The sequence below is a fragment of the Perognathus longimembris genome, chromosome 17 (genome assembly GCF_023159225.1).
Source record: "Perognathus longimembris pacificus isolate PPM17 chromosome 17, ASM2315922v1, whole genome shotgun sequence".
NCBI classification, from domain to species: Eukaryota; Metazoa; Chordata; class Mammalia; order Rodentia; family Heteromyidae; genus Perognathus; species Perognathus longimembris.
The window spans coordinates 24,950,191-24,973,159 of NC_063177.1; the positions used below are offsets into that span (position 1 = coordinate 24,950,191).

Sequence of the window (22,969 nt, forward strand, 5' to 3'; positions counted from 1 at the left end):
TATATTTCAGAAATTCCTTAGCCATTTCAAGAGTGTTCTAATAATTTCTACTTAGCAGTAGAAACTGAATCAGGATGTCATTAAATATGAAGTTCTTTTTGGTTTTGTTTTTATTTTCTCTTTTCCTTTATAAGAGGTTTATAAATCACAACCCTGCTCTAGAGCTGTAGATTCAAAGGAAAAAGTGGTTCAGTGGAATATCTAGAAAGTAAATTTGTCTCAGAGTTTATTATTTAGTAGTGTTCGCCTGTCAGGTTTTTCAGTGGAAACTATTTTGTTTGCTTAGGTACCGAAGTGGCATCCGAGGCCACATGAAGGCAGTGGTGATGGATCTGCTCCGGCAGTACCTGCGAGTAGAGACACAATTCCAGAATGGTAAGCTTCTTCCTGGAGACTCCAAACCATATAGGCCTGCATAACAGCTAAGAAGGTCATACCTTTAATAACACTTTCTTTTAACAAACATTTTACTTTTTAGCCCTCTCAAAACCTAGACTTCCAATGTCCCACTAGTGCCAAGGAAAGAGCAACAGTAAAACACAGCTTGATGAAATTGTAAACCCATTGTGCTTCTGAAAAAGGCTGGAGATAACCTGTCTAGGCGAGATTAGCATTCCGTGTTGACATCTTCTTAACCTTGTATAGTGAGAGTTGGTTGAGTCATGACCAGGCTGAAATGGAAATATCCTATCTGAAGAGTTTGCCTCTGAGCAGCTAATCCATACCTTGAATCAAGGGCATATGGGAAAGGCTCAGATTTTGCACTATTTTTTAGTATATCATTTAGGTGGAATTTATCCCGACTTTCTCTGAAGAGCTTTACTAAATAATGTATTGTCTTTAAGTGTAAATTACTTTGGCTGGAATTTCAAAGCTATGTTGCTGGTGTTGCTTTCTGCCACAAGATGGCGCTTAAACACCATGGAATTGAAAACATTAGCTGAGATTGTTTCTTACCTGTTCTGGTCTCACTTAAAAGATAATTCAGTCGTGACGAGCAAAGTTCCTCAACTAGATATTAGCAAGCTGAACTTAACAATGTATAGATAATATGTCATAACCAAGTTGGCTTTATCCCACTGATAAAAGGTTGATGAATTTGGGGATTTATGTAATTTATCATGTAGTAATAGATTAAAGGAGGAATAAATATGCTTATCATCTCTAGATATGGGGAGAAAACAAAGGTGAACATTCGTTCATAATAAACACTTGAACATGAGGAAAAGACATAGGAACCATTCTTTTTGCAATATTGGGGCTAGAACTCAGGGCTTTGTGCAGACTAGAACTCAGTGGCTTTCTGCCACTGAGCTATAGCCCTAACCTTCCAGTGGATCTTTTTTAATCTGTTTTTGTTTTTTAATTTTATTGTAAAGGTGCTATACAGAAGAGTTACAGTTATGTAAGGTAGTAAGTATGAAAGCATATTTTTAAAATTAAGAATAAAGCATAGATCTTTTTATTAGTATCAGATTGATGTCCTAGCCAGTGCAATAAAACAAGAGAAGAAATTAAAACGTGAAGATGAGAAAAGAGTAAGACTGCCACTGACAGACATGTTTATTTGATGTTTGTTGTTGTTTTTTGCCAGTCCTGGGCAATGAACTCAGGGCCTGAGCACTGTCCCTGGCTTCTTTTTGCTCAAGGCTAGCACTCTGCTACTTGACCCACAGCACCACTTCTGGCCATTTTCTGTATATGTGGTGCTGAGGAATCGAACCAAGCGCTTCATGTATACAAGGCAAGTACTCTTGCCACTAGGTCATATTCCTAGCCCCATGACGTCTATTTGAGAGGCTCAGAGTGTACAGACTTATTTCTAAATTATTTAAAGACTAGCAAAAGTCAACATATAAAATCTCATTGTTAAGTGCTTGCTTAGCATGTGGTTGGACCTGGGTTTGATCTGCAGCACTACCATTACCTGAAAAAAAAATACCTGACATGGTGGTATAGCCCTATGGAGGTAGAAGCAGGAAAAACATGAGTTTGAGGCCAACCCTTAGCTACATAGTAAGTCTCTATCTCAAACTCTTTCCTGCCAAAAAATTGGTTTGCCTTTTTTTTTTTTACAATGGTTATTTAGAGAATAAATTTAGAAAAACACACAATTTAAAATAGCCACCAAAATATAAAGTAATAAATCCCACAAAAAATGTGCCAGACTCTTTTGGAAGAAATTATACTCAGTGACTAATAGTAAAAAATATCCATGTAATTATCAAAGGCTTAGGTTGGAATATGTACTATTAGAAAGGTATTACTTCTCAAATTCATCTTTTGGTTCATTGACATTCTAATTACTATTATACTACTAGGGTATTTTTGTGGAATTTTTCATGCTAGTTCAAAAATTTACATAAAAGTCTTCCAATAACAGATATTTCTGATGAAATAAGATTTGTTTGATGAGGTATCAAGATCTAACAAAAAGCCATATTAATTAAGCAGTTAGTACATTTGTCTAGGGACAAATTTATAGATCAAAGGAGCATAAAAACCCAGAAATGGATCTGTATATGTGAAGCTTATTTTATGATAGAGCAGGCATTATTCATGAGGAAAGAATAGACTTTTTCTATAAATAATACTGGGATAGTGAGCTGTTTTGCTTTTTTTTTTTTAAGGAGAGGTAGAAATAATTGAATATTTTATACTGTACATGAACAATTTGTAAAAGAACTGGAATTAAACATTTGCCAAGGAAGCAAAACTTTTAAGTTTATAGAATATTCTTATGATCTCAGAGACATATCAAATACAACTTATAAAGGAAAGGTTGATGAGTTCAGTCTCACTTAAGAACTGCTTAGAACTGGAGCTAGGGCTCAAGTGGTAGAGTGCCTGCCTAGTGATGCCTTGAGTTCAGATTCCATTACAAAGTCCACCCCCTTCAAGAAAACACTTGCATCAAAGTGTGTAATTAAGAGATTAAATAAAATACAAGCCATGGTGTCTATTTACAAAATAGACAAGTAAGGATTAGTATTTAGAGCTTGTTTGAGTCAATAAATAAAAAGCAAACTGGTAGAAAAAGGGACAAAAAATATTTCAGCTATATCTTCATGTAAACCATCCCTAAATTTACAGTAAGATCTGCGTGCTACTTATGAGATAGATGTGAACCCAAACCACAGTGTGGTTGGCAAAGTCACATCATCGTCTTTTATAGTTCTTGTAAGTGGGAGTACAAATTATTATGACTGTTTTGGAAAACTGTTTGTCAATATTTAATGAAGTTGAACTTTAACTTATTTTTTTCAAACTAGACATTTTATCCCAAGATGAAACTCTTTTATAGTTGTTTATTAGGAGACAGATACAGGACTGTTTGGTGTCATCATTGTTCTAAAATGATAGGATATAATCTATGCACAGTGAAATAGACTATTGATTTCTATGATATTCTTATAACAGATTGTTACATATACAGTGAAAATGGATGAGCCAAAGTATACACATGAGCAACAGGAAAAATTAAACTATGTAAACTGAGGTCAAAAGCAAAAGAAGGGTTATTGTGAAAGTCAGTTTTCTGAGAGGAAAAATATAGACATTTTCAAAGGCACTAAAGCTATACTATTAAAATTTAGTAGCTTTCAGTCTGGACATGGTAGAGCATGTTATAATCCTCATCATTCAGGAGGTTAAAGTAAGAGGAGTTCAAGATGAGCCTGAGCTACATAGCAAGGCTCTATCTCAAAACAAAACATAGCTTTGAAATAATATATGGATATTTATTTATTTTGACTGTTGACATATATTTTATTTTATGTGTATAATAGCACAGTAAGGGGTTGGGAGGGAATCACCTGACTAGTAAGTATGAGAACCTGAGTTAAAACCTGAGTACTAGACTCCCTATAAAAAGTAGTTTTGAAATAATATATGAGTATTTATTTCAGTTAGTATATATTTTATGTATTCTTCTGTGTATACACACACACAGTAGTTTTTATAAAGAGAATGCTTGGTATCAGTGCTTTCTTTTGCTGTTTCCTATTACCCTGAAAACATGTACTCTTTTTTTTTAGTTTCCCCTCTTTCTAATAATTATATTGCTAAAGTATTTTCCTGTTATTACTTCAAAATTATTTCTTAGTAGGACTGTTTTTTGTTTGTTTTTCTATGCCAATACTGGGACTTGAACTCTGGGCCTTGCATTCCCACTTAGTTTTTTTGCTCAAGGCTGGTGCTGTACCACTTAAGCCACATCTCCACTTCTGACTTTTTTTTGGTTAACTAAAGATGTTTCATGGACTTTCCTGACAAGGCTAGCTTCAAACCACTATCCTCAGATCTCAGCCTCCTGAGTAGCTAGGATTATAGGTGTGAGCTACTATTTGCTGGCAAGACAACCAGTTTTATGCAGTGCTGGGAACTGAATAATCTTGCACATGCTATATAAGTAAGTGTTCTACCACTAAGTTTTGTTCCCTAGCCCAAGGACAATCAATTTGTAAACAACTTCCATTTTGTTGTAAAATGATCTTTTATGAAATTGGCATTATAATCCAGTTTTCAAAATATATTTTACATTTATTTCTAAAAGGGCTTATGTCAATCTTTTGTATCTAAAACAGATAAAACTAATATGCCCTAGTCAAATACTAATATTCTAGGAAACTGTGGTAATACAGTTTGAGCATCACAGTTCTGGTTTGTAACTTAATATGGAATCTCAATTGAGGTAGTAATTTAGTATTTTTATGATTTCATAAATTGCTGACTTACGATTCTTTTTTACTTAGAGAATTCTAAGATAAGCTGTTTTTTGAAGAAGTAAATGTTACTTGACATGTCTGCAATATACTGGAAGCTTACATTTGTGTTGCAGAACACAGCTTTCCTACCTAGAACTAACCTGTCCCTTGAGGCCTTATGGAAGGGGCAAGTGTAAGTAACACAGCTGTAGTTGCCCTAGAGACCTTTTGGATTTAATGCAAGGTTCTCCTTGAGCTATACCTTGGTTTGCATTTCGAGTTCCTAGAAGTTGGTTAGCTATTTCATAGAATTACAGGGGAAAGTGTTGATTCCTAAGGTAGCAGTCACACTTCTTGCTAGTATTGCTAAGTTTGGTGTGGTTTTGTTTCTTAGCTGAGGTATACATTAAAGATCAAGTTTAATGTTTTAGGTACTTGTTTTTAAGCAGCACAGTTCCCTCTTCTAAGGAAATTATGCCTTGAACCTAAATGAGAGTAAGGATTGTCGGGTCTTTAGCCCCCAGCGCTCTCCTGACCTTTGGGAGAGATGGGTAAGCCCGCCTCGACCGGGACGGACCAAGAAAGGAGAAGGGTCGACGGACCACACACGCCCAGCCCCCCCTCACCGGAGGACAATCAGAAGCGTCCGGGATAATGTCTGTGCACATCTCGATTTATTGAAATAAGCTCCTCTCTTAAATAGGTCAGAGAGCGGCAGAAAGGGGATGGGTGTAGGCGCACCTATCTAGGGACAGGCTGGGCCGGGTGTGGCTTCCTCTTTCTGACGCAAGGCATCCGGATATGCCCCACAAGGATGATATTGGCATTACTCACCCCTCCCCATCTTTAATACAATGAATTTGAGGCCTAGAAAGGTCAAATGATTTGCCCAAGACCACACAGTAAAAGGGTCTCAGAGATAGACCTTGAGTCCAAATCTTACATGACCATTCTCCTGATTTCTCATTCACTGCTGCCTTCACTAACTTACACTGCCAGTTCAGTACAAATCTATCCAATCTCAATGCTCATCAGATAAATTATAGACAGTAAGAAACACTACAAATACTGTGTAAATATAATTCTTTATACAAGGGTGAAGACCAGTTCTTTCTGCTGCTTGCAGGTCACTATGACAAATGTGTGTTTGCCCTTCGGGAAGAGAACAAAAGTGACATGAACACTGTACTGAATTATATCTTCTCTCATGCTCAAGTCACCAAGAAGAATCTTCTGGTTACAATGCTTATTGTGAGTATCATTTTTCAGAACCTGTAGGGATGATCAATGATATTTAAAAGGTTGCCCCATTCCCTGTCCTCTCCAATCCCCATGCCACAGTTAGAGGAAAAGCTACCATGTCTTTCAGTTATAAGGTGAGTAGATTTTTTGTGTGTGTGTGAATTATCAGTTTCTTACATCTGACTTTATACTTAAAGAAATTCACTAGTTAGAAATGTATTTTTCTGGTTACTTTCTGGTAATTATGCACATAATGTTCCTAGGAGGTCAGACCTCTTGACTTTCACTTCCCCATTGCTACTCTCATCATGACAGTAGCTTATTTTTGCTGTGTTTTAATTTTTTGTGTCAGTACTGAGTTTTGAACTTAGTCCTGGGTGCTATTTCTTAGCTTTTTTGCTCAAGGCTAGCACTCTACCACGTACTTCTGGCTTTCGCCAGTTAATTGGAGAAAAGAGTCTAATAGACTTTACAGCCCTGGCTGGTTTTGAACCTTTGATCTCAACCTCTTGAGTAGCTAGGATTTACATGTATAAACCACTGGTGCCCAGCATGGCAGTAGCTTTAAAAGTGAATTTTCCCCTAACCAGTGAACTTTTTCTCTCTTTTCACATTTTAACTCTTGTTTGTTCTGTAGTGATAAGCAATAAGTCTCTGGTTTTCTAAGTTAAAATTTAAATTAAATCTAAATTAAAACTGGTCCTCCACCATCAAAGAAATTCAAATTTATTCTGTATCTTCTTTGGTCCTTTTTTGTTTTATTTACATGAAAATGTTAGCTCTGATTATTGGATTGGCAGGAGATACATTATTTTGTCCCTATAACTTACTAATATTAGAATTAAAGGCTCAAGCCTGTAATCCTAGCTCCTTGGAAACAGAGATTGGGGATTTAAGTGCAAGGTCACCTGGGGAAAAATAAGTTTGCAAGGCTATCTCAACCATTGGCTGGGGATGGTGGCACAGGCCTGTTATTTCAGGTATAAGGGAAGCACAATGGCTAGGAGCAGTGGTATGTACCTATCAACCCCAGTGACATAGGGAAGTATAAGTAGGAAGACCACAGGCCAGCCCGGGCATGAAGGGAGGCTCTACCTTGAAAATAAATAAACAGTGGAAAAACAGGCTGGCTGTTGTAGCTCCAGTGTAAGAGTACCTGTCTAGCAAGCACAAAGCCTTAAGTTCAATTCCAGTACTGGCTAAAAGAAAATTCCCCCAAACAAGAAGAAAGTGGGAATCAGGGATGAGACCAGGAAGCTTTTTATAGGACTAATGTGCATTTGACTTACATATAGAAGTTTTGTAGACTTAAGATTTGTGAAGTTCATTTGCAAGACCTTCACGCCTAGATATTTTTAGTTGATTTAGTTCTAGGAATTGACAACAGTAGGATTTAGAGTTTCTTACCTTGTAGTTCTGAGCAATTGTCTTGCTACATATTTGTGTTTTTATGGGACTATAGTACCTTCTTATTCTTTTGAGTTTCCTTTGGTCTCTTTGAAGAGTGGGCTTTCTTTTTGTTACTTTAATTCTATTATTTCTTCTTGGAGAGAAGAAAAATTTCTACAAATCTCTGCTGCCATTTTTTTTTTTTGTATGTCATGCTTCTGAATGAAGGGAAACTATCTTCTTCATACCTTAGGCTAACAATGTCACCTTTCAGCCATGTGCCTAGAATGTTAATTCTAAAAGATAACATGTTTTAGATAGCCACTTAAAAATATGGAATTACAAAAAAAGAAAAAACGTGTAATTACAGGGACAGTTCATTACCTTTGCCACCCTGGAATATCCAGGTGGTGAGGAAACCATAGGTACATTTGAGAAAGGGAAAACAACACATATTGGAAGTATATAATATTTTAACTTCTTCAAGCAAAAGCTTCCTGCAAAAAAATTAGTAACACATGGGAACTTGCTAATTTTTTCTCAACCAAAAAAGAGAACAAATCTCTCACTTTTTTTCCTTCCAATTTTAATGTAAGAGTTGTTCATTCTTACTTGGATAAAAGTTAAGTCTTTCCGGCAGAAATGGGTGATGACAAGAGGGTAGAAGAATCCATCAGTTTGGACCCAGAATAGGATGGAATTCGCCTTTATAGGAAGCTAATTATAGTGAATTTTTCATCTTATTATGATTACCTTTTTAAGAACTTAACAGTTTTCAGCACTAAAAATAGACCAAAGCCCAGAATCCTTGGAGCAGCAGAAGAGTAATGATCGTCCAGGACTGTCGCTGGGTTTCTTAAATTCTAATTTGTAAGATATAGGGGCTCGGCTCGCTCCTTTTGCGGAGTGATTGTAAGTAACGCTTGCCTTAAGAATCTCATTATTGGAACACGGAGCCATATTTCCTCTGAGAATTCTGGAGTAGCTTTGAGCCAGGGCTGTTCATTTCTCAAGTAATCACGGTGGTGTGATGGAGAGAGAAAATGGCAGCTGTTCGGAGCTCAGGCCTTCAATTTTCTTCAGAGTCCAGTCACTCAAGTGTGTAATTACACGGGGGTGCTGCAGAGGCGTTGGGCCCTGTCAGAGAACTGGTTTGAGGCTTTGCTTTCTGCTTTTGCCAGGCAGGACAGGCAGAAGCCAATGGGACCCTGACTTGCTGCTTTTCTTTTTTACCCCTGCCTTGTCATTCTGATTACTTCTTACTTGCATGGATAGTACTCAAACTTTCTTTCCAATGGACTGAGTGAGCCCTTTGGAGAAAAGAGCGCTTTCAGGGTTATCCAGATTTGGATGGACAGGATAGGAGGAGGAGGAGGAAGAGGAGGAGCCAGGAGGCTGAATTTGTTAACTAGGCAACTGGATTATTTTGACATCTTCACATTTTTCCCCCTCTAAAACATAAAATGAGATTCGGCCTAATAAGATATATGGGCTTTACATGTTGTAATTTTTTTCAAATATCACTTATTTTTACCTTATAGATTTGGAAACCAAGAAATTAATTGACATAACTGAACTCAGGGCCAGCCAGCAGTGACTTACAGATCAGGGAAAATCTCACAGGGTGTTCTTTTCTGAGCCAATATTACTGAATGCCACATGTCTTTCTCTTTTCTTCTTTGACAGTGGCTGGCTATTCCCCTCCCCCTCATGTGCATTAATGGTAGTAGCTGGTAAGAGCCATTTCTGTTGTTAGGATTAGTCTTTCTGCAAGTCTCATAGTGTTTTACAGATGTCACTGAGACGTGGTAGCATTTCAATTCCCCCAGCTTGTGTTCTCTGCTGGTTTCCTTTCTTTGCTTACCTTGGCTTCCTGATTGATGATTATGTGCCCAGCATTCCAATCTCTGCTTTCTAGAAGCAGGAATGTTGATGTTGTGCTTTGCTGAGCTAGATGATGACTTCTGGGGCCTTTGAACTTAGAGGAAGGTATCAACAAAATCAGGGTGCTTTAGTGAATAGGTACCTTCATCTCCTCCAGATGTTAACAGAAGTTGTCTAGTAGTAACTTGCCTCAACGAGTCTCAACAAATTTCTTCTAATCTTTTACCCTATCTGGAAAGTAGAATATCATGTAGAAAGTTAAAATTATATCAAGTTTTATCTATTTGGAGGAATATTGTACACCAAAGAAAACAAAGCTTGGAAGCTCTTTTTACTTCTTCTTCTTCTTCTTCTTCTTTTTTTTTTTGACAGTCATGGAGCTTAGATTCAGGGCTTGAGCACTGTCCCTGTCCCTGGCTTCTTTTTGTTCAAGGCTAGCACTCTACCACTTGAGCCACAGTGCTACTTCTGGCTTTTTCTGTATATGTGGTGCTGAGGAATCGAACCCAGGACTTCATGCCTGCGAGGCAAGCACTTTCCCACGAGGCCATATTCTCAGCCCCTCTTTTTATTTCTTAAACTTAACTTTATAAGTAAAAGCTGATCAGTGCCTTTCCTTCTTCCTTTTATCATGACCACATATAATTTATCCACTGTGAAATTAAGAAAAGTTTTGAGAACAGAGATCTCGATTGTTAATTAAGGGTTCTAATGACAATTTGTTAATCTGTTTTATAACATCTTTACAATGTAAGAGAAAAATGTAGGTATCACAGGAAGAAACTCTAGTGCATTGCTAACATCAGGAATAGAACCTTAGTTGGCTGAATAGTAGTTAGTATTTGAGAATATTATTTGTAAGATCATATTCCTTCTATTTTGATTTTTTTCAAAGGTACTTAATGTCTAGAATGCTTAGATTAAGTTGAACTATTATTGGACTTTTCTGTCAGCTATGTAATTTAGGCTGTGTTTTTACTACTCTAGTGTGTTCGTTATATTTCTGCAAACCCACAGGATTCCCTGGCAACCATCTAGGATGAGATGTAAAACAAGAAATAACTGTTGTACCAGTTTTGACTACTGGTAAATAATTTTTGCTTTGGTCTGCAGATTTTTGCATATAAACTGTTAACCAATATCCGGTTTAGTTGCCTAAAACTGTATAAGAAAACTTAGACTATATCTAGGATAGGGGACCATGTTTGCATTGTTTGCAGATATTTGCATTCAATGTTGAGTGGTTCTAGAGAACATTGCTACTGTTATTTTTTAAGACGTCAATCCTATGTCTAGGTAAAAAAAAGGACATGAGAATATTGAGAACGTTTAGTGAAAGACTAGTGGCAAATTTATGCTTTGAAAGTTCTTCTTGTTTCTTCAATTTAGCTTTATAAGTAAAAGCTTATCACTCTAGAAAGGTGGTCCTTTAAAGATAATTAAGGGCCTCTTTAGTCAAATTAAGTTATTTGGTAGAAGTGAAAAGTACCAAAGTTTTCATAGCTTGTCTGGGCAGCAATGTACATTTCCTGTAACTACCTTGATCCACATAATTTTTATTACCAATCTTTTTCTAAGTATTAATGATAACAGTGGGGAAGATAATATTTGAATGGAAAACTTCTATGTCAGGGCAAATAATGGAATTAGTGGTTTATTCCTACTGTCTTCAATTTTTTTTGGTCTTCAATTTTTTATATCCCAAAAAGGTCTAGTGTTTATACTTTAAATATGTTTATTTTTATTGTTATTATAAAGATGATGGGGTGTTGCAGTTACATAAATCAGGTAATGAGTACATTTCTTTTTGGACAATGTCACCCATCTCTTGCTCTCCCGCAGTTTTTCCCTCCTGTTCCCACTCACAAGTTGTTTGTTTTGTTTTGTTTTTTACTAGTTCTGGAGCTTGAACTCAGGGCCGGAGCACTGTCCCTGGCTTCTTTTTGCTCAAGGCTAGCACTCTACTACTTGAGCCACAGCGCCACTTCTGGCTTTTTCTATATATGTGGTGCTGAGGAATCGAACCCAGGGCTTCATGTATATGAGGCGAGCACTTTCCCACTAGGCCATATTCCCAGCCCCCTAGTTTTTATACTTCATCACAAGGAACCCAAGAAGATTGTCAGCCTCTGGTCATGAATGAATGATTACTTCACAGTCATTTTTCTTAATCTTTATAGTTCAGTTTTCTTACAAATGTTGTTTCTTCTTCCCTACTCTTCTTCCTCACTCTCATAAAGATGAAGTGTAAAATTAGTTTTGTGTGTTTTGCTTTGTTTTTTAAGTTAGAACTCAATGTATAGTTAAGCAAGAAGATAACTTTATTTTTCTTTAAGTTAAACCTAGACTTCAAAAGAAAACCATTCTTTCTCAAACCTGATATAGGTTGAGGATATCTCTTGGTGGGTCATTCTGATCGAAGAAAAGTATCTGAGAAAGGAATTTTTTCCTAATATTGCTCTATTGGGAACATTAAGAAAGGAATATTGGAGTAGGAAAAACTTTGTTTGGTTTTCCTACCCGCAGTTCCTTATCTGTTCTTTCTTCTTTCTTTTTGTGTGTCCCCCTCCCCCTGGTGATTTATATATTCCATTGAAATTCTATTTTGCTTATCAGTTCTCAGCAAAAAACAAGATGTAGTTGCATTTTTCGCCCTCCTTTTTCCTGTCATGCCTACATGGGTAGAACAAGTCCTTTTAGTATATGATTATATGATCAACAGACTCCTGGGTTTATCTTTAATAGCAGTATTCATTTTCCTCATTCAGATGAGTAAAAACCATACTTCTACTTCCTTAACTATAAAGCATGGTTTTTATGACTTTGGGCAGTTGGAGTGGACCTCTGGTTGGTGGATTGGGGAATGAGAATCTCATGTTCTAAGACATTTGAGAGAGAGACAGAGACAGAGACTATTGTCCCAGCCTAATGCTATTGAGTATTGCATAAAGTGTTTACCTTGTAACTTACAGTGTAATAAGTGTTTTAGAAAATGTTTGGGGAAATACATGACTGCTACAAAGGCCAGGCCCATGTTTTTATTTATATTACTGTGATAAAGAATTAACAAGGTATCCCTGAAACAGAAATGGTAAGCATGAATTAGTGATTCTTCCAGAAGAGGGCTGGTAATCAAGGGGGGAGGAGTGGTGGTGGTTATAAAGCAGCAATGGAGCTGAGGATGTAGAGTAGTAGGTAATAGTGTTTACCTACTATCCAGGAGGCCTAGCTTTAATCTTGAGGACCATCTTTCATGTCCTAGTGATAAGGGGAGAAGAAAAATTTGCTAAACTATAAAGACAATTACTTCAAAGTTCAAGTAGAGGGAACAATAGCTAAACTGTGTGTTTCATTTTTATGGAATATTAAGACCCATGAGCTTTGTAAAACTTAAAAAGGACAATCATTTGTTTTGAAAACTGCATGTAGTTATTTTTAATTTAGATAATATATGAATTTAGGGAATAAATTGATACTCTATTGTATTCCAGTATAAATATCTCTCTGAGAATATTCTAGGGATTATTTTCATTAACATTTTGTAATTGTTAGAAGAAGGAAGTACCAGTACTGAACAAGCCCTAAATCCTATAGTAAGAATTTCCACTAGTCTATGGATTTGCCATGTTTAAGTTCATGAAATGATTTTGGTACAAGAACTAGATAAATGATTTGGATGCAGAACTTCCAGAATATGAGATGGCATTTTTAGTGTGTGTTTATAAATGAGTGATTTGTTTTTGTGTTTTACTTTGGCATCCTCCTGGCATGCCAAACATACGGTTTGTGGTATTAAAACCACCAGGGTGGTTCCTTTGCCTGTTATACTACTTTCTTTCTCAAAGGAGGAGAAAGGCCTTATTTAAAAACCTCTTGAAACTTTGAGACCTCGTTTATTTCTTACTCAGAATCCCTAACTCATTTTAGAGATCTCTGATGATTTCTTCTGCATGTTAAAAGAACAGTGCTAATTTATAAAGAAATACTTCGAGAATATTTGAATCTGAATGATTGAGAGAATTGAGTTGCTTTTCCTTGGCAGAAGGAAGTTGGATTTTCTTATGCTTTGTTTACTTTCTTTTTATTCCCTTTCCCTACTTTAAAGTTCTATCTACTGAGTTCTTTTTTTTTTTTGATGTAGATGTCTATATTTTTGTTTTCGAATCACTGTTAGGATCAGTTGTGTGGCCGGGACCCTACTCTCACTGATGAGCTTCTGAATATTCTCACAGAGTTAACTCAACTCAGTAAGACCACCAATGCCAAAGTAGCACTTCGGGCACGCCAGGTAAGACAGTGGTTGGTTATCTTGAAAGAAGGATGGGTTTTCATAGTTTGTGCCCTTGTGGACAAAATGAGCTCTGCTCAGTTATAGTACAAAGATCATGACAATGTCACATGTATGTCACAGTGCCTGCAGAGCAAATGTTTTTATGTGGTAAATGTTTAAAGAGAAAGGACAGTTAATGTTGAGTCTCTCAGACAGAACACTTTTCCCATTATAAAATCTGGCTATTAGGGGTTGGGGATTTATTAGCTCTGTAGAGGAGTACTTGCCTGGCAAGTGCAAGGCCCTGAGTTCAGTCCTCAGCTCTGGGGGAAAAACATTCTGGTATTGTTCCCACCCTCCCTAGTAGCCCTATGATAGCAAACCAGGGTCAGGTGGAGGAAAGTAAACCGAGAGAAGGTAATCAACTCACCCTTCCTTTGTTCCCAAAGGGAGCTTAGAAACAGATGAGGGTAAGTGTATAGGAAATAATCAAGTGTAGAAAGCAGAAAGATAATGAAATGAATCTTAGGCACTAGCAGTCAGGAAAACCCGAGAGAAGTCCAGTTAGTTTCACCCCATAGTCTTCATTTCCATTCCAAAAGATTTCAGCAGGGAAGCAGAGAGTTGGTGCTCCCTTTGTGTCTCAGTATATGGGCATTGACAAGGAAACCTTATTTGAAGCTGTTCAGTGACCTTCTGCTTTCCCCACAATTGTATCCATGTCACTGAACTACTCAAAGTTATTGAACCTCTCAGTGACCTGCTGAGGATATTCAGGTCCTACCGTGTCCCTGTTTGTTTGTGACACTGCTTTCACTTGCTCTGCCCCTCTCATGCATTGGTGTTACTTCATGACTCCTTCTTCTTGGTTCTGAGTACTGGGGCTGTCAAAGCAGCTTTTCCTAGTCTTTCTTCTAACTTCAGAGTTGCAAAAGGCTAGCTATGAAGCATCTACCTTCCTCACAGCTGCTCCCTGCCAGATCTGATTCCCAATTAACAGCTAGTCATGCAGTCCCCAGGACTAGCAGCTTTGCAGTGGTAAATCACATGCACTGATGGAACTTGATTGAAGCTGTTTTCTCTCCCTTCCCCCAACTCCCATGGGAAATTGCCCACAACACAAATCATGGTGAGAGTCAACTGAGATTCAGTATTTGGTGGCATTGACTTTATGCTACAGGACCTAGAAGTTGTTTTACTTGGTCTCTGTTTTATCTTTGATGCCTGCACTTACAGATTTATATTTATTGCTCTTGTATCAGAGCTGCCTAATAGGAGTCTAGAATAATCACTCCCTTAGGAACTTATGCCTCTTATTTTGCTCTCACTCTAGGTTCTTATTGCCTCCCATTTGCCATCATATGAGCTTCGCCATAACCAAGTAGAGTCTATCTTCCTATCAGCTATTGACATGTATGGACATCAATTTTGCATTGAGAACCTGCAGGTATATATTATGGCCCTTTTCTTCCACTCTGCACTCTTGTTCCCTTTATTCCCATAAGCATGTTCAATTAAGACATCAATCAATTAATTTTGATTTCCATGTAATGAACGTCATATCTTGACTTTAAAAAAGGATATATACTTAGGAAAAAAATTTTCATTCAAATGCTGTTAACTAGGTTAGCTTAAAAATCATATAGAACTACCTTGGTAGAAGTGTCCTACTAACGTCTTTACAAACTCTTGTGATTTTACATAGAAACCATTCTAGACCAGAATTAAGTGGCAGCTATTGTTTTTGGGTTTTTTTTTCAAATTTTTATTATCAAACTGATGTACAGAGAGGTTACAGTTTCATACGTTAGGCATTGGATATATTTCTTGTACTGTTTGTTACCTTGTCCCTCATACCCCCTTCCCTCCTCCCCCTTTCCCTTTCCCCCCTGAGGTGTTCAGTTCACTTACACCAAACAGTTTTGCAAGTATTGCTTTTGTAGTTGTTTGTCTTTTTTTACCCTGTGTCTCTCAATTTTGGTATTCCCTTTCAATTTCCTACTTCTAATACCAGTATACACGGTTTCCAATATACTCAGATAAGATTACAAAGATAGTGTAGGTACAATCACAGGAAGGTGATACAAGAACATCATCAATAATAGAAGCTACAGATACACATGGGACGTTGAAACTAGTTACAACTGTGATATAACAATCGTTTCCATAACATGGAGTTGGCAGCTATTCTTTGATTTCAGATATTTGAATCAGATACATACATAGCTTGTTACTCTTCCGGAGACAAAGGTATTTAAGTATCACTTAATTTTGATTTTATTTTAATGCTTATTATTAAGCCTTTTTTTTTTTTTTTTGGCCAGTCCTGGGGCTTGAACTCAGGGCCTGAGCACTGTCCCTGGCTTCTCTTTGCTCAAGGCTAGCACTCTGCCACTTGAGCCACAGCGCCACTTCTGGCCTTTTCTATATATGTGGTGCTGAGGACTCGAACCCAGGGCTTCATGTATACGAGGCGAGCACTTTACCACTAGGCCACATTCCCAGCCCTATTAAGCCTTATTTAAAAGCCAATTTTCTAAGAGAATATTGGCTAATTTTACTACTAATTGGAAGGGCCTAAACTAAATTTTTTAAAAGTATCAGTTTCTCATGGGTGATTTTCTGTTTTTCTACTTGGAAACCAGGATACTTGGCCAATATGAATCTTTACAATTTCTGATTTTCTTTTGAGAAAGAGGATGTGTTGTCTTAGTTGGAATGGAGGGTTTTTAGTAGGGTTCAAATCTAGGATATACCCTGTGGGCAGAGGGTGGTACTGATTCAGTATTTAGGAAGTGGAGTACAAATGTATGCCCGAAAAACATACAATTACTGGCATAAAATTAGTACATTTTAATACACATTTTATACTTATAACCCATATAGTAACAGACCTGTGAGAAGGCATTTTCCCCATTTTATAGCTACATGACAGTCAGAGATGGAATTCTTAGATTTGGCTAAATGTGTTAAATGCCCAAACAGTGCTCTTTGAAATTGTTCTGTTTTGGATGTATGAGTTTAAGCCTGTCATTGTACTTTGCAGAAACTCATCCTGTCTGAAACATCAATTTTTGATGTTTTACCAAACTTCTTCTATCACAGCAACCAGGTTGTGAGGATGGCAGCTTTGGAGGTGAGTATTCATGGTCGTGTGATACATGCTTCTCCTTGGCTTCTGGCTGGTGTCATTTTTCTGTTTGCATATCATGCCAGTGTTTTTCTTTGGTCTTAAAGTTGCTTCTGATGAGTTAGTCTTCTCCCCAAATGGTTCATGTGTCCTTAAGTACCTCCTTCAAATGTTTTACTTACACAAGTTACCAGCTTCTGGATTATAATCACAGGGAAATAGCTGTGGCTGATCCAAATGTGTAACTTTGTCATTTTGTGATTTGGGCCAAATTAAAAATGGATTTTAGGTATAGTTTGAATTGTTTAGTAGCTCTTGTAAAATAATTGTTTCATAGGAAATAAAGTAGTAGTATTGATGAACTGTGTTTTAGGTTCTTTTTTTTCCATTTAATTCTACAGTTATTTCATGAAGTAAAAGAAAGTATGACAATGAGGTATTGATGGGTCCAAAAATCGTATAGATACTAAAGTATAGAAGTTTGTATTTGAACTCGGGTAGTTCTGAATCTGGAGACTTTTTTCTGTTTCATTGTATCACACTATCTCATAAAGCATAACATTTGCCCTCACTGAATATTGCCTTACAATTGCCAACTATATGCCTTTTGAAGATGAGGGAAAAGGGTGTTTTCATTGTAATTGAACATGCTATAGTCTGTTGCAAGTTGTTCTGGGTTACTAATGTTTGTATTCTCTAAGTAAAATATAAACTATTTTACTGAGGAAATATCAAATACTTGAAATATCTAGGTGTTTCTTAGGGCTTTCATGTCATTTAATGAGACATGGTACCTCGTGTGGACACAATCCATGTACCATATTATATGTGTGGCGAGTTGAATGTGAAGAGAACAAGAGTATACTGATGTTTTTGTAGTCTATTGCTTTAATTCCTGAATCAAGTTACCATATTTGAAATATATCGAATTATGCTTGACTACTTTTGTTTAGAATTTGAATTCTAAATTTAAAATTAATTAAGGGCAACAGGGTGAGAAAAACATAAATATTTAAGGCAGTAAAAGAGTTGAATTGTTCTGTGATTGCTTCCATTTTCTATCTTTTTAAAAACATAATTTTATTGTTACTACTAAGGTGTTATACAGAGAGGTTATCATTTCATAAGTCAGGTAATAACTACATTGCTTCTTTTGGACCATGTCAGTGCTTCCTTTGCTTTCCCCTCGCACCCTTGCCTACATATGTCATTTTCCACATAATGTATACCAAATAGCATGATTGCATTTGTTCACCCTTCCTCCCTCCCTTTCAGCACTCCTATTGCCCTCAAAAGAAAAAACAAAACAAAATCAAACACCATCACTAATAACAACAGAAAAAACATGTTCAGTCTTCTATCTCTACTCCTTAGGTAGCCTAGATCAGTACCTCCTATTTTTTTCAATGCTTGCTTTTATCTTCTTTGAAGTGATCATGCTTACTATGGTCATGGTACTATATGTTCACTTTTTGCTAAAGATAAGATCTTCTGGAGTTTAGGTTAGTGTGAAAGGTGTACCATGTACCTAGTGGTGTCTAGCAGAGATAGCTTACCTTTATTGCCATTTCTATAATATTCATGTATATAGACTCCAACCTCATTAAAGCAAAAGTGTGTGTGTGTGTATATGTGTGTGTGTGTGTGTGTGTGTGTGTGTGTGTGTGTATGTGTATCTCCCTGGGTTCTCTCTTACTTCAGACTACCAGCTCCTATATCAGAGACATTTTCACCAACAGTATCTTTTTCCTGATCTAGACATTTTCTTCATTTTGGTTTTTGGAGTTTTATTCACTAAGGTTACTTTTTAACCAGGTGTATGTTCGAAGAGCTTATATTGCCTATGAACTTAACAGCGTACAACACCGCCAGCTTAAGGACAACACCTGTGTGGTTGAATTTCAATTCATGCTACCTACATCTCATCCAAACAGGTGAGTTGAGCTGATATGTGTATCTGAGCCAAACACGCTTATCAAGACAGTTAAGAAAAGTAATGCACATGACAACTACAGGGGAGGTTTTTTTTTTTTTTTTTTTTTTTGGCTATAAATGCAGAGCAAAAAATGAACAGATTTGAACCCTAACAGAAATGTTTCTTGGTGTTCATGTCTTTGATCTGGAGATATAGTGTGGTCTAGCTAAGGATCTAAGGAATCATGCACCTGTAAGTTCTGTATTCAAGAAGCTGTAGCAGAAGGATTGTGAATTTGAGGCTAGTCTGGGTTTCACAGGGAGACCAGATCTGCATGCACGCACGCGCACATACACACACACGCACACACACCCGTCACACATACACAAAAGAAATTCTGTTTATTCTCTTTTTTCTTTTTAAAATCTTTGTTAGCATATATTAATTACACAATGGAGATTTCATTGTGATATTTTTATACCTACATATAGTGCATTTTGGTTATATTTACCCTTTTTCCACCCTTAGCCTACATTAGTTGTATAAGGGGAGGTGGGGGGCTCACTTGTAACATCTCTGTGCATGCATGCATACAGTGTGTCTTCATTCACATCCCTTCTATCACTCTCATCTATTTCATTGCCCCCTTGTTTCAACAAGGTTCATTGTTCTGTTTTCATAAATGCAACCAAACGGTTCTGACTATGTTTATTCTCATACTCCCTTCCAGTCCACAGAACTACCCGACTTGCCTATCCTTCAACTCCATCCATTCTTGCTTGAGTGATGTCACTGAAGAAACAGGATTTCTTCTTTTCTTTTCTTCCCTTCCTTCTTCCATTCTTTTCTCCTTCTTGTTAGAATTCTGCTAGTAGAGCAATAAAAATATAAAAGTAAAACAGTTTAAGTCAGCATTTGAAACAAATGCTTTGCTCTTTTTATATGCTTACTATAGGTTGAGCTACCTGAATTAGTTTCATTATCTTTCTAAAAACAGCTGAATTTAGTTGAAGTTCAATCTGTTGTTTTTTTTAAGTCACACTTCAGAGCCAGACTTCATAAATTCAGGTAAATTACATAATTGGCCATGATAATTCTATTATTCTTTCCTTCCTAGGTCCTTAAAATATACGTGCAAATATTTGTTTCAGGACTACTTTGATTTTTAAAATGAAAACGTTATTTTATATTAAAAAAAATTCTAAAGCAATGAAAATCTTAAGAATTCTCACCACACATGTTCTCCTTCTGTATTTTCATTCTTTTTAGTAATACCACAGGAAATATAAATACCACAGCCAATCTTAACCTGCCCTTCTCCATTTCTTCTTTATGGCCCTTAGTTCTTCACTTGGTATTACAAAGTACTATGTCTTTGGGGATCCTAGTTATAGACACCAGAAATGGTTTTGTTCTGAATTGCCACTTCACCCAAAGCCATAGAATCTTTCTGGAGACAAAGAAATCTGTGCTGAGATTTTTCGCCACTGGATGCCACTGTTGATCCAGCAGAGGTTTGCAGATGAGCAGAGGCATCTTTGGAAAAAGTACCTCTCTTCTTTGTCTCAGAAGATCCTTTCACTTCTCTACCTCAGAAATGCCTTATGGCTGACAGAGAAAAGCATATATCCTTGATTTAGCAAGCATCTCTCGGTACATTTTTGCCTCCATGGATTTCAGAATCTCATTTTCTAGAAACGAATGGTTTGTTCTTCAGTGAGCAGCGAAGTACTCATGGCACACATGGGCTCAGCACTCGGTCTTCTTTCTTTTCCTGTATTCCTTGAATAATTGTAGAGAACTACATGCTATACTTAATGCTCTTGTAATTCTCAAGACAATCTCCTTTTCTTCCTGCTTTCCAGTACCTCTTTCCTTTGGGCAGTGATTTGTAGTCAGCCTACAGGGCCCACTCTGATTTCCTTCCCTTCTCATTGCTTCTCTTGTCTTTCTGAATTGCTTTCCCTGTCTTACTTTTTTATTTGAGACTGTGTGTTCAGTTTGGTGAGGGAAAGTTGACTTGAAAATGAGGGAATTCTTAACTGCTTTGTTAAGAAATCTTATTCACCTTTCTTCCTCAAGGATGTGAACCTTGGTTTAAAAACATATGCCTGTATCCTCTGACATCTGAGGTATCCACACTGCTGTGGATAAAGATTAGTCCTAAACAGAACTGTGATCTATAGTCCTTACCATCTTCTTTTATTATATGGAAAATGATTATTGTTATTATTGAAGTAGGTGTAAAGGTGAAGAAATTTGTGAAATGAAGAAAGATAAAATAATTTTGTGAAAGCCAGGCACTTAGGCCTTATGCCTGTTATCCTAGCTGCTTGTGAGGCTCCAGTTCCAAACCAACCTGGGCAGAAAAGTCCATGAGACCCGCTTCTTAACCGAGTGGTAATTATGATGGCACATGCCTATTGTAGTACCTATTAGGGAAAGCCTAAAACAAGCACCTCTCAGCCTAGGCAGAGCCAGAGCAGGAAGAGAGACCTTATTTTAAAAATAACCAGTTCCCCAAAGGCCTGGAGGCATGATTCAGTGGCAAAAACACCTACCTTACAAACTTAGGCTTTGAGTTTAAACTCTAGTGCTACCACCACCACCACCACCACCACTCAAAAAAAAAGAAAGAAAAGGAAGCCATTGACATTGTATTTGTAGTATATGTAAACTAAATAAAAATGATGAGCATGTATATGTATAGGCTTTTTGTTAATAGGACCAGATTTGATCATAGAAAGGTATATTCAGTTTTACAGCCAAATTTATTCAGTCATTAAAATTTTCTATTTGATTGTAATTTGGTAAGATTTAACATTTGCTTATGATGTTTTTACTAATTTAGAATAATAACCACGTGTGTGTGTGTGTGTGTGTGTGTGTGTGTGTGTGTGTGTGTCTGAGACTGTGACTCGAACTTAGTGTCTGATAGTTTTGCTCATTGGCAGTTGCCCTACCATCTGACCCACTCCTTTTACTCCAGTAACCATATTCTGACACCTACTAGTGTACTGAAAAATTTTTTTTTGATACTTATCCATAGTTAGATCATACATAGTTAAGGGTTCATCCTTCCAGAAAGCTGCCCCTGCTTCAGATGGGGCAACAAATAGAATTCCAGGTGCTATGCACTTTGACCATTTGATAGAAAGTTAGCGGTTCCCATAATCCTCTTGGTTCAATAATTCCACAGAACTGAAACACTGTAATTTCATTTATAGTTTTATTAACTTTTTTTGTAATCCAGCCTGGTTTCCAATTCATGATCCTCCTGCCTCTAATTCTCTAGTACTGAGGTTACAGGCATGTGCTACCATATGGCTTTATTCACCATTTTATTATAAAGAATATAGATCAGAGCTGGGAATATGGCCTAGCGGTAGCATGCTCGCCTTGTGTGCATGTAGAAGCCCTGGGTTCGATTCCTTAGCACTACATAAACAGAAAAAGCCAGAAGTGGCGCTGTGGCTCAAGTGGTAGAGTGCCAGCTTTGAGAAAAAGGGAAGCCAGGGACAGTGCTCAGGCCCTGAGTCCAGGTCCAAGGACTGCCAAAAATTAAAATGAAACAAAAAGAATATAGATCAGAACCAGCCAGATGAAGACACACATGAGGGAAGTCTGGGAGAACTTCAAACACAGCTTCCTTCTCTTTTTTTTTATGAAATAACGGTACACCACCTTTTCAGCACATTGGTGCATTTACCTAACATTCTCTTGAACTACAGTGTCAGTTTTTTTTGTTTGGGTTTCATTTCATAGACATGATTGATTAAATCATGGGCTATATGATTATACTCAATCTCCCTTTGTAGAGGTCTGGCTACCTCAAAGCCCCAATCCTCTAGTCACATAGTTGGTCTTTCTAGTAAGCAGCTACCATTCTGAGTCATTCCATCTCTTAGCATAAATTCAGATGTGGAGTCATTCCATCTTTTAGTAAAAATTCGGATGTAGAGTATCACTCCTAGGAATCAGGGACAATCAATGGCCAAATAATGCACTAAACCTGCTTCGCCTTATTAAAGGGTTAGCTACTATTTTCGTGCCCTCCCTCTTCAGCCTCTAGTATTTTTTATTCTCTTCTATTTTAATGATTTTTTTGAATTATTTGAGGAATATTTTGAAAACGTACATATTAAGATCATGCTTTCCAAAATCTGATTCATTTTGGGTTACATTTTGGGTTATAGTCCAGTGCCAGGTTATTTTGGTTAAAGATCTTCTGATATTTCTGATGAATACCTGTAATTGAGAATCACTACTTCTCAACCTGCACAGTCCAGTAGAAGTCTAGTGAAAGCCACATATGTAATTCAAAATTTCATATTGGCTATATAAAAATGGTTTAAAATGGTAGAATTTTATTTAACTTAGTATATAAAATACCATTTTTATATAACAATTTTCAATGAGATATTTTGTTTGTA

General features: G+C 37.0%; 1 protein-coding gene across 5 annotated transcripts in view; it reads left to right on the top strand.

Annotated features, from left to right (window-relative positions):
• The window catches only part of Acaca (acetyl-CoA carboxylase alpha), a 270,437-nt gene that overhangs the window by 122,859 nt on the left and 124,609 nt on the right, over positions 1 to 22,969 (top strand). For all 5 annotated transcript variants that reach the window (XM_048365118.1, XM_048365120.1, XM_048365123.1 and 2 more), the window contains 6 exons: positions 287 to 375; positions 5,833 to 5,957; positions 13,396 to 13,509; positions 14,825 to 14,938; positions 16,538 to 16,627; positions 18,437 to 18,555. In XM_048365118.1, the coding sequence (XP_048221075.1) occupies positions 287 to 375; positions 5,833 to 5,957; positions 13,396 to 13,509; positions 14,825 to 14,938; positions 16,538 to 16,627; positions 18,437 to 18,555 (651 nt within the window). The remainder of the gene's footprint in view (positions 1 to 286; positions 376 to 5,832; positions 5,958 to 13,395; positions 13,510 to 14,824; positions 14,939 to 16,537; positions 16,628 to 18,436; positions 18,556 to 22,969) is intronic.